General features: G+C 45.8%; 2 protein-coding genes across 4 annotated transcripts in view; both read left to right on the top strand.

The window, feature by feature from the left end:
• IFT122 (intraflagellar transport 122) overlaps positions 1–1,861 on the top strand; it is a 120,938-nt gene extending 119,077 nt beyond the window's left edge. For both annotated transcript variants that reach the window (XM_075321574.1, XM_075321573.1), the window contains 4 exons: positions 135–263; positions 879–955; positions 1,239–1,403; positions 1,626–1,861. In XM_075321574.1, coding sequence (XP_075177689.1) covers positions 135–263; positions 879–955; positions 1,239–1,403; positions 1,626–1,715 — 461 coding nt within the window. In that variant the 3' untranslated portion in view covers positions 1,716–1,861. The remainder of the gene's footprint in view (positions 1–134; positions 264–878; positions 956–1,238; positions 1,404–1,625) is intronic.
• Positions 1,862–7,491: 5,630 nt separating this feature from the next.
• RHO (rhodopsin) lies at positions 7,492–13,115 on the top strand. Of its 2 annotated transcripts, XM_075320758.1 has the most exons (6): positions 7,492–8,374; positions 10,122–10,290; positions 11,195–11,360; positions 11,454–11,693; positions 12,521–12,554; positions 12,631–13,115. In XM_075320758.1, the coding sequence occupies exons 1-6, from the start codon at positions 8,014–8,016 to the stop codon at positions 12,816–12,818; spliced, it is 1,158 nt and encodes a 385-aa protein (XP_075176873.1). In that variant the 5' UTR covers positions 7,492–8,013; the 3' UTR covers positions 12,819–13,115. The 2 variants fall into 2 exon arrangements, with proteins under 2 accessions (XP_075176873.1, XP_075176874.1); XM_075320759.1 differs by having other exon boundaries at positions 12,521–12,742.
• Positions 13,116–13,330: the final 215 nt, after the last annotated feature.

The following is a 13,330-nucleotide window of genomic DNA, read 5'->3' as shown; positions in this document are numbered from 1 at the left end:
CTTAGAAACTGATTTGAGGTTTATTAATTCTCACTTTAATGGACACATTCGGGGTTCCTTCTTCCAGTGTTGCGATGAATGATCTGCACTTTCTGTCTCTGTGTTATAATCGCAGCTTTTTTCTCTGGTTGCAGAAGTGCTGCCTCTGGTAGAGTTTTACCTGGAAGAGGGGATCTCGGATGAGGAGGCCACATCCCTCATCGACCTGGAGGCTCCCAGAAGTAACGCCAGTAAGGACCGGTGGCAGGAGATGTCCTCGGCCGGTATCCTCAGGCGCTGTGCACATTCAGCTTTTTCAATGTGTTTTTCTGTTGCGGTGTAAAGTCAGGAGAAAAACCTCTAGTGTGCTAATGTCCACAGAAGTTGCGTTCACACTCTGCTTTTTTTTATACCAGGCGGTGTTTGAGAAGTAGTGCGAGCCTCCACCAATGCCATTTATCTTATTGACATGGTCAGAAAAATCCAGAGCCGCAGAGGTATCTGCATGGTGTTTAGATATGTGTCGCTATGGGGTTTTTTTTTATTTAATGGATATTCCACCCAATAAATAAATAAATATACACCGCTGCCCGTGTCCCCACCAGTCTCCTCGCTTCCCCTTTCAATAGGGTATCGCTGCAGTCAATCAGTATGCACTCATTGGCTGCAGCAGTCATGTCACTTCTCCTAGCAGAAGTTGAAGCGAGGAGACCGTTGGGGACACGGTGGTCTTGTAAGGCGATTTACATATTTTTCATATTTTAAAACAAAGATGGACCCTTTTAAACATATAGGAACACTAGTGTAAACGCCTTTAAGGGGCTGTTCCCGTGGTATATACAGCATTCGGGGCCGTACAATGACTGCACATCTGCTACAACCTTAACACACCGTTATAGATGCGCAGACGTTACGGCTGGACGAGGATGAAACGACACCGGACGACGACCCATTCACTGCAAAGTTAAGTTTCGAGGTAAGTTATATGTTATCACCTTGAGACCACAAATAACGGCTTAATTTACATATATGTGGGTGTGGCCTTATCAGCTCCTCAAGCCCCACCCATAAAAATGCATTGACTGTAGGCCCCATAGATATGCACATCTGGGGTCCTCATCATCTGGAGGAGGCGCTCCAGCTCTGATACTGTGCACACGGGACCCTCCTGTACATTATTCAGGGCCCGTGCAGCATGGCCGCCGCCCATCACATAATAGAGACATGGCTGACGTTCTTCTCTCTCCGCACATTTGTAGCAGGGTGGCTCTGAGTTTGTCCCTGTGATCGTGAACCGCTCGGTCCTGAGGTCCATGAGCCGACGGGACGTGATGGTGAAGCGATGGCCGAAGCCCCTGAAGTGGCAGTATTTCCGCTCCCTGCTGCCCGACGTCTCCATCACCATGTGTCAGTCCTGTTTCCAGGTACGTGCCACCATTTATACACCGCGTCCCCATGTGTAACCTAATAGGGGAGTCAGCCCTCCAGGACTCCACACCGCTAATCATTAAGGTCCTATCCCCTGGGATTGTGTGTTCTGATGTAGCAGAGTCCAGTGTGTTCCAATAGCCATGCAGGATGAATGATAAACCTGTCTCCTCCGCTTGGCGTACATCACGTTCTCAGTCACGTTTCTTATCTTATAGATGTTTCACACAGAAGACTACGAGCTCCTCGTCCTGCAGCACAACTGCTGCCCGTACTGCCGGAAACCTATCGAGGAGGCCGGCCAGTGATGGGACCACAAGTCCCCGGACCCCGAACACCAGCACTGACCAAAACCAACCACCACCGACGAACAATCGCCAGAACGGACTAGCAGAGCTCAATATGTTAATTATTATTTTCTTATATAAATTATTAAATCATTTGTATAAAATCATCTCTGGATATCTAGTGCGGTTGATAAAACTTTACACTGCTCAGCAAAGAGTATCACACAGACTAGGATTAGATACACAACTGATCAGGTGGTATCACACTTGATAGTGTGTGCTGAACGGTGTATCTAATCCTATCAAGTGTGACACTGTGCTGAGCTGTGTATTTAATGCTATCCTGTGTGATAGTGTGTGCTGAATGGTGTATCTAATCCTATCACACAGGATAGCATTAGATACACAGCTCAGCACAGTGTCACACTTGATAGGATTAGATACACGGCTCAACAGACAGTATCACATGATAGGATTAGATACACAGCTCAGCAGACAATATCACACATGATAGGATTAGATACACGGCTCAGCAGACAGTGTCACACATGACAGGATTAGATACACGGCTCAGCAGACAGTATCACACATGATAGGATTAGATACATGGCTCAGCACACAGTGTCACACATGATAGGATTAGATACATGGCTCAGCACACAGTGTCACACATGATAGGATTAGATACATGGCTCAGCAGACAGTATCACACATGATAGGATTAGATACATGGCTCAGCACACAGTGTCACACATGATAGGATTAGTTACACGGCTCAGCAGACAGTATCACACATGATAGGATTAGATACATGGCTCAGCACACAGTGTCACACATGATAGGATTAGATACATGGCTCAGCACACAGTGTCACACATGATAGGATTAGATACATGGCTCAGCAGACAGTATCACACATGATAGGATTAGATACATGACTCAGCAGACAGTATCACACATGATAGGATTAGATACATGGCTCAGCAGACAGTATCACACATGATATAGGATTAGATACACAGCTCAACAGACAGCATCACATGAGAAGATTAGATACATGACTCAGCAGAAAGTATCACATGATATAGGATTAGATACACCGCTCAGCAGACAGTATCACACATGATAGGATTAGATACACGGCTCATCACACAGCATCACACTTGATAGGATTAGATACACGGCTCAGCACACAGTATCACACTTGATAGGATTAGATACACGGCTCAGCACACAGTATCACACTTGATAGGATTAGATACACAGCTGAGTACAGTATAATACATGATACTATTAGATACATCTCAGCTAATATTTTGCTTGCAGCTCTGCCTTTGCTGTGCACCTTGCGTTGTCCTCTGGATGATTGACAGGATTAATGACCTCGGTGCTCCTCGGGCAGTAATTACCGCATCTTCTCTGGGGATTACAGTTAACATCTTACCTGATGCAGAAAACTATAAACTGCACAAAGAAGGATGAACGGATACAATGACAATACATATATGATACATATGATCACAGCCACTGCCAGATCTGCCCCACAAAGGAGTCCCCGGCAGAGAACAAACTACTGCATAGAAACAGCTCACCAAAATAGGTCTATCAATTAGGGATGAGTGAACCCGGACGATAAAGTTCGGGGTTCGTAACAAACCCCTAGTGTCCAATGCTCAAATCTGAACTCGGAAATCCGTGGTTAAGGTCAGAGTTCGATACTTAATAAACTTTGTTGAAAGGCTGCAGCGAAGCCAATCAAGCCTTTTGGCTGCAGCCATCACAATTATGTCAGGTATTGGCATGGCTGTGATTGGCCGGCGCACCACGTGACCTGACCTATATAACTACCGGATCACGGGTGGTGCCGCCATTGTGCTCTGACTAGTGTAGGGATAGGACGCTCCTCGAGTGATGGACAGCGTTAGGCTATGTGCCCACGGGACTCTTTACCTGCGCAATTTGCTGTGGAAAACCTGCGGATTTATCTGGATTTTCCAGATAAATCCGCAGGTTTTAGCAAGTACAGACACTCCCCATGTTATCCTATGGGACATGGGGAGTGCTGTGTCCATGCTGTGGTATTTGCGGCTGCGGAACATGGTGCAGATGTCCTGCAGCCGCACATAACTGCATGTCAATTATTCCTGTGGAAATCCCAGGCCTCCACTATGGAGATAGAGGCCGGGACTTCCGCAGGTAAGTCGCACGAATGTCCGCCGGTTTACCGCAGATAATTCACTGGAATCCCGCAGCTATGTATAGCTGCGTATGTCAGTGAGCTGCTGCAGGAAACCTGCGGACATACCTGCGGATATATCCGCGGGTACATAGTCCCGTGGACACATAGCCTTAGGTTACCCCTCTCTCTGCATACTCTTAAAACAGGCTCTTTGGGGGCCCTGCACCAGACTGTGGGGGTACTCTGAATATAGGCTCTGTGGGAATACTCTGAAAAAGGTCTCGGTGAGTGCAGCTCTGAAGTTTAATACTGGGTGTAACTCAGGACTGGTACAGAATAATTACAGGATAAGTAATATAATGAGTGCACCAGCAGAATAGAGATTGCAGCTCTGGAGTATAATACAGGATGTAACTCAGGATCAGTACATGTAATGTACATCAGTAATGTAATGTACAGTGCCTTCCAAAAGTATTCACCCCCTTGGCTTTTTACACCTGTTTTTTTACATTACAACCTGTGTTTAAATATTTTTGCAATTCGGGTTGTGTCGGGGAAGTGAAGTGAGAAGAATATAAGCAAATATTAAATTCACGGGATAAAATAAATAAAACAATTGCCATGTGCATATTCATTCATCCGTTTTGCTATGAAGCCCCTAAAAAGTTCTGGTGCAAGCAATTACCTTCATAAGTCACATGCTTAGTGAAAGGAAGTCCCCTTGTGTGCAATCTAAGGCTATGTGTCCACGGTAGAATGTACCTGCGGATTTTTCTGCATGAAAATCCGCGACTTTCGCAGCAAATCCGCACCTTTTTTTTGCCGCGGATTTGCCGCGGATTTACCGCGGAATTGCCGCGGATTTTGATGCGGATTTTTTTTTTTCCCCAATTCTATAGCCAAAATCCGCACCAAAATCCGCAACAATAATTGACATGCTGCAGATTTTTCCGGATCAAAATCCGCGGCAAATCCGCCGTGGAAAAATCCGCAGCATGGACACAGCATTTCCAAAATGCCATTGAAATGGCTCGGAAGTGCCGCTGCTGCAGATTTTCGGAAAATCCGCGCAAAATCCGCAGCGTGGGCACATAGCCTAAGTGTCCCGGGGTCTCGGTATATACACATCTTTACTGAAAGGCCACAGAGGCTGCAACACCATTAATCAAGAGGCACCACTAACCAAACAACACCATAAAGACCAAGGACATCTCCAGATAACACCATGAAGACCAAGGAGATCCCAAATAACAGGATGAAGACCAAGGAGATCTCCAAACAACACAATAAAGACCAAGGAGATCTCCAAACAACACAATAAAGACCAAGGAGATCTCCAAACAACATCATGAAGACCAAGGAGATCTCCAAACAACACCATGAAAACCAAGGATATCTCCAAACAAGGAGATATCCTTGGTTTTCATGGTGTTCTTTGGAGATCTCCTTGGCCTTCATGATGTTGTTTGGAGATCTCCTTGGTCTTCATGATGTTATTTGGAGATCTCCATAAAGACCAAGGACATCTCCAGATAACACCATGAAGACCATGGAGACCATGGAGATCTCCAAACAACACCATGAAGACCAAGGAGATCTCCAAAGAACACTATGAAGACCAAGGACATCTCCAAACAACACCATGAAGACCAAGGAGATCTCCAACCAACACCATGAAGACCAAGGAGATTAACACATAACACAATGAAGACCAAGAAGATCGCCAAAAAACATCATCATGAAGACCAAAGAGATCTCCAAATAACACGATGAAGACCTGTGAGCCCTCTAAACAAGTCAGAGACATAGTGATAAAAAGTACTTGTCAGGGTTGGGTTCTAAAATAATATCCCAATATATGATGATTCCCCAGAGAACCATCAAATCTATTATCATCAAATGGAAAGAACATGGTACCACAACAAACCTGCTCTGAGACTGCTGCCTAGAAAAACTCTCAGCCTGGGCAAGGAGTGCAATAATCAGGCAGCACAGAGACCAAAGGTAACCCTGAAGGAGCTGCAGAATTCCCAAGCAGAGACTGGAGTATCTCTCCATATGACCACAATAAGCCGTACACTTTATACAGCTGGCCTTTATAGAAGAGTGAACAGAAAAGAACGTATACTTACAGCCAAAAATGTGAAGGCTCGTTTTGATTTGGCCAAAAGACGTGGGAGAGTCTCCATATGTATGGAGGAGGGTGCTGGGGTGAAATGAGACCAAAATTAATTTTTTTTGGCCACCAAGGTAAACGCTATGTCTAGTGCCAAACCAGCACAGCTCATCACCCCAAGAACTCCATCCCCACAGTGATACACGATGGTGGTTGCATCATGCTGTAGGGGTGTTTTTAGGCAGCAGGTACAGGGAAAATGGTCCAAGTCAAGTAGAAGATGGAAGGTGCGAAATATGGGGATAGTCTTGAGCAAAACTTGTTTCCGTCTGTCAGTGATTTGAGATTGGGACAGAGGTCCACCTTCCAACAAGACACTGACCCAAAGCTACTGCTAAAGCAACACTCGAGTGGAGTAAGGGGAAATGTGTAAATGTATTGGCGTGGCCGAGTCACAGCCCAGACCTTAATCCAATTGAGAATCTGGGGTCAGATTGCTGTTCATCAGAGGAAACCATCTAACCTGAAGGAGCTGGAGCAGTAATTTTAGCAAAACGTGGCTGTACAAAGTCTGACTTTGGGGGGGGGGTGAATAGTTATGCACACTGACGTTTTCAGTTATTTTGTCGTATTTGTTGTTTGCTTCACAATAAAAAGAAACCAAATAGTAACAGCTGTTGGAATGTTCTTTACATGAACTGATGCAAACCCGCAACTAAAAACAGTGAAATTTCAGGTTTTGAGGTAGCAAAACGCAAAAAATGCCAAGGGAGTGAATACCTTTGCAAGGCACTGTATGTACACAGTCAATGCAGCAACAGAATAGTGAGCGCAGCTCTGGAGTATAATACTGGATGTAACTCAGGATTAGTACAGGATAAGTAATGTAATGTAAATACACATCGATTCCAAAACCAGAATAGTGAGTGCAGCTCTGGAGTATAATACAGTATGTAATTCAGGATCAGTATGGGATAAGTAATGTAATGTATGTACACAGTGACTGCACCAGCAGAATAGGGAGTGCAGCTCTGGAGTATAATACAGGATGTAACTCAGGATCAGTACAGGATAAGTAATGTATGTACAGTGACTGCACCAGCAGAATAGTGAGTGCAGCTCTGGATTATAATACAGGATGTAACTCAGGATTAATACAGGATAAGTAATGTAATGTAAATACACATCGATTCCGCAAGCAGAATAGTGAGTGCAGCTCTGAAGTATAATACAGTATGTAACTCAGGATCAGTATGGGATAAGTAATGTAATGTGTGTACAGAGTGACTGCACCAGCAGAATAGTGAGTGCAGCTCTGGAGTATAATACGGTATGTAACTCAGGATCAGTACAGGATAAGTAATGTAATGTATGTACAGAGTGACTGCACCAGCAGAATAGTGAGTGCAGCTCTGCAGTATAATACAAGATGTAACTCAGGATCAGTAAAGGATAAGTAATGTAATGTATGTATACAGTGACTGCACCAGCAGAATAGTGAGTGCAGCTCTGGAGTATAACACAGGAGAATAATGGAGGTGAATTGTATACATAAAAATTGCATTTACTGGTGAACATTCGCTTTTATTTTCTATAATCCGCACTGGATACATTGAATGTTCTATGAATCAGATTTGATACATTTCCTGAATACTTGGCCTTTCCTCCTTTTCGGCCCTCTTCTTCTCTATGTGTGACCTGGATTTGTCCCCTGTCACTTTCCTCTTTGTGCTTACCAGTCAGACAGGTGTAGTCTTAATACGTTTATGTGAAGCCAATTAACACTTTGCAACCTTAGCGTGGATTACAAATGATTAATAGAGACCTAAATACTTTGGTGCTGACACCGGTGGATGGCGGCTTACCCAAAGTGGCACGTTATAAAGAGCCGGGGTCCGGCGCTCACTCAGTAGAGCGGCTTTGTTGGGAACACAGACTTTTTCGGGGGTCCCTGAGAAGAAGAAGAAACACAAAATTGGTTTATTTCTAGATTAGGGGGAAGGGGACTTTTAAGAGCCGCCACTATGAATGGAACAGAAGGTCCAAATTTTTATGTACCCATGTCCAACAAGACTGGGGTGGTACGAAGCCCCTTTGATTACCCTCAGTATTACCTAGCAGAGCCATGGAAATATTCCGCTTTGGCTGCGTACATGTTCTTGCTCATTCTTCTTGGGCTCCCAATCAATTTCATGACCTTGTACGTCACCATACAGCACAAGAAGCTCCGAACACCCTTAAACTATATCCTGCTGAACTTGGCGTTTGCCAATCACTTCATGATCCTGTGTGGATTCACCGTCACCATGTACACCTCAATGCACGGATACTTCATCTTCGGGCAGACCGGGTGCTACTTCGAAGGCTTCTTTGCTACACTTGGTGGTGAGTTGGGTATTCCCTTCCCCGGCTGGGCATTGAGTTTCTGGATCTCCTTCTTCATCAAGCATAAAATCTTTTTTTTTGGATGGGAGGGGGTGTGAATACTTTTAATAATTAGTCCAAGTTATGGTTATTTTTGAGGACGTAGCTACCATCCGCTACAGATCACATAGATACCATCCTTCACTGAGAATATAGATGACATCCTCTACTGAGGACGTAGGTGCCATCCTCGATTGAGGACGTCCATGACATCCTCCCCTGAGGTCATAGATGCTATACTCCCCTGTGGTTGTATGTGTTATGCTCCACTGAGGACATACATGCCGTTGTCTACTGGAAATGGACATGCCAATCTCTACATACATGCCGTTGTCTACTGGAAATATACATGCCATCCTCTACTGAGAATGGACATGCCATCCTCTGCTGAGAATGGACATGCCATCCTCCCCTGAGGACACAGATGCCATCCTCTACAGAGGACATATATGACATCCAACCCTGAGGGCATAGATGCCATCCTCAACTGAGAATATACATGACATCCTACCCTGAGGACATAGATGCCATCCTCTACTAAAGACATACATGACATCCTCCCCTGAGGACATTCATGACATCCTCCCCTAAGGACATAAATGACATCTTCCCTAGAGTTTGTATATATCATTCTCCTCTAAGGTTGTAGAAGCCATCCTGACTGGCGGATGTACATGACATCTTCCCCTGAGGTTGTAGATAACATTCCTTGAGGTTGTAGATGCCATTGTTCCCTTAGAATGTACATGAAATCCTCACTAGAGGTTGTATATACAACCCTTTCCTTAGGATGTAGATGTCATCCTCCCCTGAGGTTGTAGATGTCATCCTCCCCTGAGGTTGTAGATGCCATCCTCTCCTGAGGTTGTAGATGCCATCCTCCCCTGAGGTTGTAGATGCCATCCTCCCCTGAGGTTGTAGATGCCATCCTCCCCTGAGGTTGTAGATGCCATCCTCCCCTGAGGTTGTAGATGCCATCCTCCCCAGAGGACGTACATAACATCCTACCCTGAGGTTGTAGATGACATCCTTCCCTGAGGACGTACATGACATCCAGGACATACATGACATATTCTCCTGAGGTTGTAGACGCCATCCTCCCCTGAGGTTGTACATGCCATCCTCCCCTGAGGTTGTACATGCCATCCTCCCCTGAGGTTGTAGATGCCATCCTCCCCTGAGGTTGTAGATGCCATCCTCCCCTGAGGTTGTAGATGCCATCCTCCCCTGAGGTTGTAGATGCCATCCTCCCCTGAGGTTGTAGATGCCATCCTCCCCTGAGGTTGTAAATGCCATCCTCCCCTGAGGTTGTACATGCCATCCTCCCCTGAGGTTGTAGATGCCATCCTCCCCTGAGGTTGTACATGCCATCCTCCCCTGAGGTTGTAGATGCCATCCTCCCCTGAGGTTGTACATGCCATCCTCCCCTGAGGTTGTAGATGCCATCCTCCCCTGAGGTTGTAGATGCCATCCTCCCCTGAGGTTGTAGATGCCATCCTCCCCTGAGGTTGTAGATGCCATCCTCCCCTGAGGTTGGACATGCCATCCTCCCCTGAGGTTGTACATGCCATCCTCCCCTGAGGTTGTACATGCCATCCTCCTCTGAGGTTGTAGATGCCATCCTCCATTGCTTGGCTCTTCCATTGCTCCTCATTGTGTTAGCCGTTTACCAGACTTATTCCTCATTTTCTCTTCTTCTCTCTGACAGGTGAAATGTCCCTTTGGTCACTGGTGGTCTTGGCTATTGAGCGATATGTTGTCGTCTGTAAGCCCATGAGCAACTTCCGATTTGGTGAGAACCATGCTATCATGGGTGTGGCGTTCACCTGGCTCATGGCTTTGTCCTGTGCTGGTCCTCCACTCTTTGGATGGTCCAGGTAGGTCTAGAACCAAGAGCTACATAGTACTACAACCCCCATCATGTAGTGCTACTGAACATTAATCTATTTGCTCAGATAAAGTGGATCTGTGGTAAGATTACACTATATAGACTGTATAGATTATTAAATAGATCTCTTGGACCTAGTAAGACTGCTGTACTTATAGTCATAATCCATGGATATAATCTTTATAGCAAAAAGAGCATTTTATGAGTCCAGCTAAAGAAAGAAAGTCCAATGAATTGGGTCTCCTTTCCCCCAGCCTCACTGACAGCTGCAGCTTGTCCTGAGCACTGTGATAATGTAGCAGGGAGGAGGGACACTGAGAAGCTGTCAATCAAGAAAGGTGGGTGGGAAATGTCTGTAAAAAGGATTATTCATATATTATACCATGTATTGTGGTGGTAAGTTTACTAGCCTCATCAGGTCTAAGAGATCTGTATAATGCAAGCAGTTTGTATTTTGAAACAGATGTCTATGGTGTGATACTGTGTGCTGAGCCATGTATCTAATCCCATCATGTGTGATACTGTCTACTGAGCTGTGTATCTAATCCTGTCCTGTGTGATACTGTCTACTGAGCTGTGTATCTAATCCTGTCCTGTGTGATACTGTCTGCTGAGCCATATATCTAATCCCATCATGTGTGATACTGTCTACTGAGCTGTGTATCTGATCCTATCCTGTGTGATACTGTCTACTGAGCTGTGTATCTAATCCTGTCCTGTGTGATACTGTCTGCTGAGGTGTGTATCTAATCCTATCCTGTGTGATACTGTATGCTGAGCTGTGTATCTGATCCTATCCTATGTGATACTGTCTGCTGAACCTCTGTATCTCATCTTGTATGCGATACTGTGTGCAGAGCCACGTGTATCTAAGCCTCTGTATCTTTTTGCAGATACATCCCTGAGGGGATGCAGTGCTCATGCGGAGTTGACTACTACACCCTAAAGCCAGAGGTGAACAACGAGTCCTTTGTGATCTACATGTTCATCGTCCACTTCACCATCCCCCTGACCGTCATCTTCTTCTGCTATGGCCGCCTGGTGTGCACCGTGAAGGAGGTGAGGTATGAGGCACCCAGTGCCTCCGTTCAGTAGCTGACGCCTCGTCCCTCGGGTCCGGGCATTGTGCTCACTCCTGTCCTCACTCCACAGGCCGCAGCCCAACAGCAGGAATCCGCCACCACCCAGAAGGCCGAGAAAGAGGTCACCCGAATGGTGGTCATCATGGTGGTCTTCTTCCTGATTTGCTGGGTTCCATACGCCACTGTCGCTTTCTTCATCTTCACCCATCAAGGCTCTGAATTCGGGCCGGTCTTCATGACTATTCCAGCTTTCTTTGCCAAGAGTTCTGCCATCTACAACCCTGTCATCTACATTATGCTCAACAAGCAGGTACGTTGCCATAAAGGTCTCTGAACCATCCCTGATCCTCCCAATATGGCGGTTCTAAGGTTGGACAAATAAGGCCGGTGCCTGAGACCATCACAAGAATGGGTATAGAGCAAACGCTAAGCTCCTCCTCCAATGGAGGCTCCGCCCCTGAGGAGCTTATTCTTCTTCCTGGAGGTTTACCTATTGGCAGATTATAATTGATCTGCCCTGAATGTGATATTATCATCTCCCCATACACTGACTACCTGCTGAGCCCGTACGACACACAACAGACAATATGAAAAAGCATAGCTGCAGTGTAAAGCATGAGGAACAAATAAGAAGCCTTAGAGGTGTCAGATCACCACAGGCTTCTAAAGAGTCACAGGTGTGATTTCATAGAGCAGAACTGCAGTGTAAAGCATGAGGGACAATGTAGCAACCTGAGCCTCTAATGAGATAGGAGGTGGACTTCAGACTAAAGTATAAAGTATGAGGGACAGAGCAGCAGCTTGAGCTTCTAATGAGACAGGAGGTGGAGTTCAGACAACCATAGACTTAGAAAGAAAATGCAGTTAAGCTGAAGCCACTACTTATGGAACAAAGCTGCAGTGTAAAGCATAGAGGTCAGAGCAGCCCAAGCGTCTAATGAGATAAGAAATAAAGTTCAGAGTATTACATATTTCAAAAGAATATATAGCCAAGCAGAAGCCACTGGTCACACTTATACCCTAATAAAATCAGAGCTGCAGTGTAAAGCATGGTGGAGTGAGAAAAAAATATCCAGCCAATGGACTTTGTTAACCCATTCCCCCCTTATTGCTAATGCCTCTGTTTTACCCCCACAGTTCCGTAACTGCATGATCACCACCCTGTGCTGCGGTAAGAATCCCTTTGGTGATGATGAGACTTCTTCTGCTGCCACTTCCAAAACAGAAGCTTCTTCTGTGTCTTCCAGCCAGGTGTCTCCTGCATAAGAGCGTCCACCAGGCCTGTCTCAGGGTCCGCTGCCTCACTCAGCTCCCACCACCCTCACTCCGTCTCCTTCTCTCCAAGGCGACGAATTACGCAAAAGTCCCCTTCCATTATATTGCACGTATCTGCTCCTCGAGAAAGAAGAACCTCGCTGAGCCCCTTCGCTGCTGAAACCGACTTGATTGCTTTACGACGCATCGGGGCCCTTACGGCAGCGAAGGGGTCGCCCTCCGAAAACGTCAAGACTGTAAATAGCCCACTAGGTCTTAAAGACGAGAGACTCGATGTGACACTGCTGCGTAGACGCCTGTCCCCGGGGGCTGATCCGCAGTCTCCGGACAGTTCATACCTCTAATTTTTTTGCAATGCAACAGAAGAGAAGAATATTTTTGTAAGGTTTTATCGTCTTCTGCTTTTTCTCGGTAAGGTCTGGTAGTGACGGTTAGGCCGACCCTCTGCACCTGTAATAAAGAGCACTTTGCAAGTAAAAAAAAAAAAAAATCAAATGTCTTTTTGTGTAATTAAAGTTCCTACCATTCAGGAGCCCAGACCCCACCATCTGATAGACCTGACCCCACCATCCGGAAGAGCTGGTCCAACACAGGTGAGACCTGACCCTAATGCTGGGTAGACCTAACCCAACCGCAAGGCAGCGCTGACCCCACCACCAGGTAGAACTAACC

Source organism: Anomaloglossus baeobatrachus, chromosome 8, assembly GCF_048569485.1.
Source record: "Anomaloglossus baeobatrachus isolate aAnoBae1 chromosome 8, aAnoBae1.hap1, whole genome shotgun sequence".
Taxonomy (NCBI): domain Eukaryota; kingdom Metazoa; phylum Chordata; class Amphibia; order Anura; family Aromobatidae; genus Anomaloglossus; species Anomaloglossus baeobatrachus.
The sequence above is the reverse complement of the archived record's forward strand: the minus strand, read 5'-3'. Positions and strand labels throughout refer to the sequence as shown.

Coding starts and splice junctions, on each gene's coding strand:
- RHO (XM_075320758.1), top strand. CDS start 8,014: ATGAATGGAACAGAAGGTCCAAATTTTTATGTACCCATGTCCAACAAG. Junction 8,375..10,121: donor CTTCTTTGCTACACTTGGTG/GTGAGTTGGGTA, acceptor TCTCTCTGACAG/GTGAAATGTCCCTTTGGTCA. Junction 11,694..12,520: donor ACATTATGCTCAACAAGCAG/GTACGTTGCCAT, acceptor TTACCCCCACAG/TTCCGTAACTGCATGATCAC.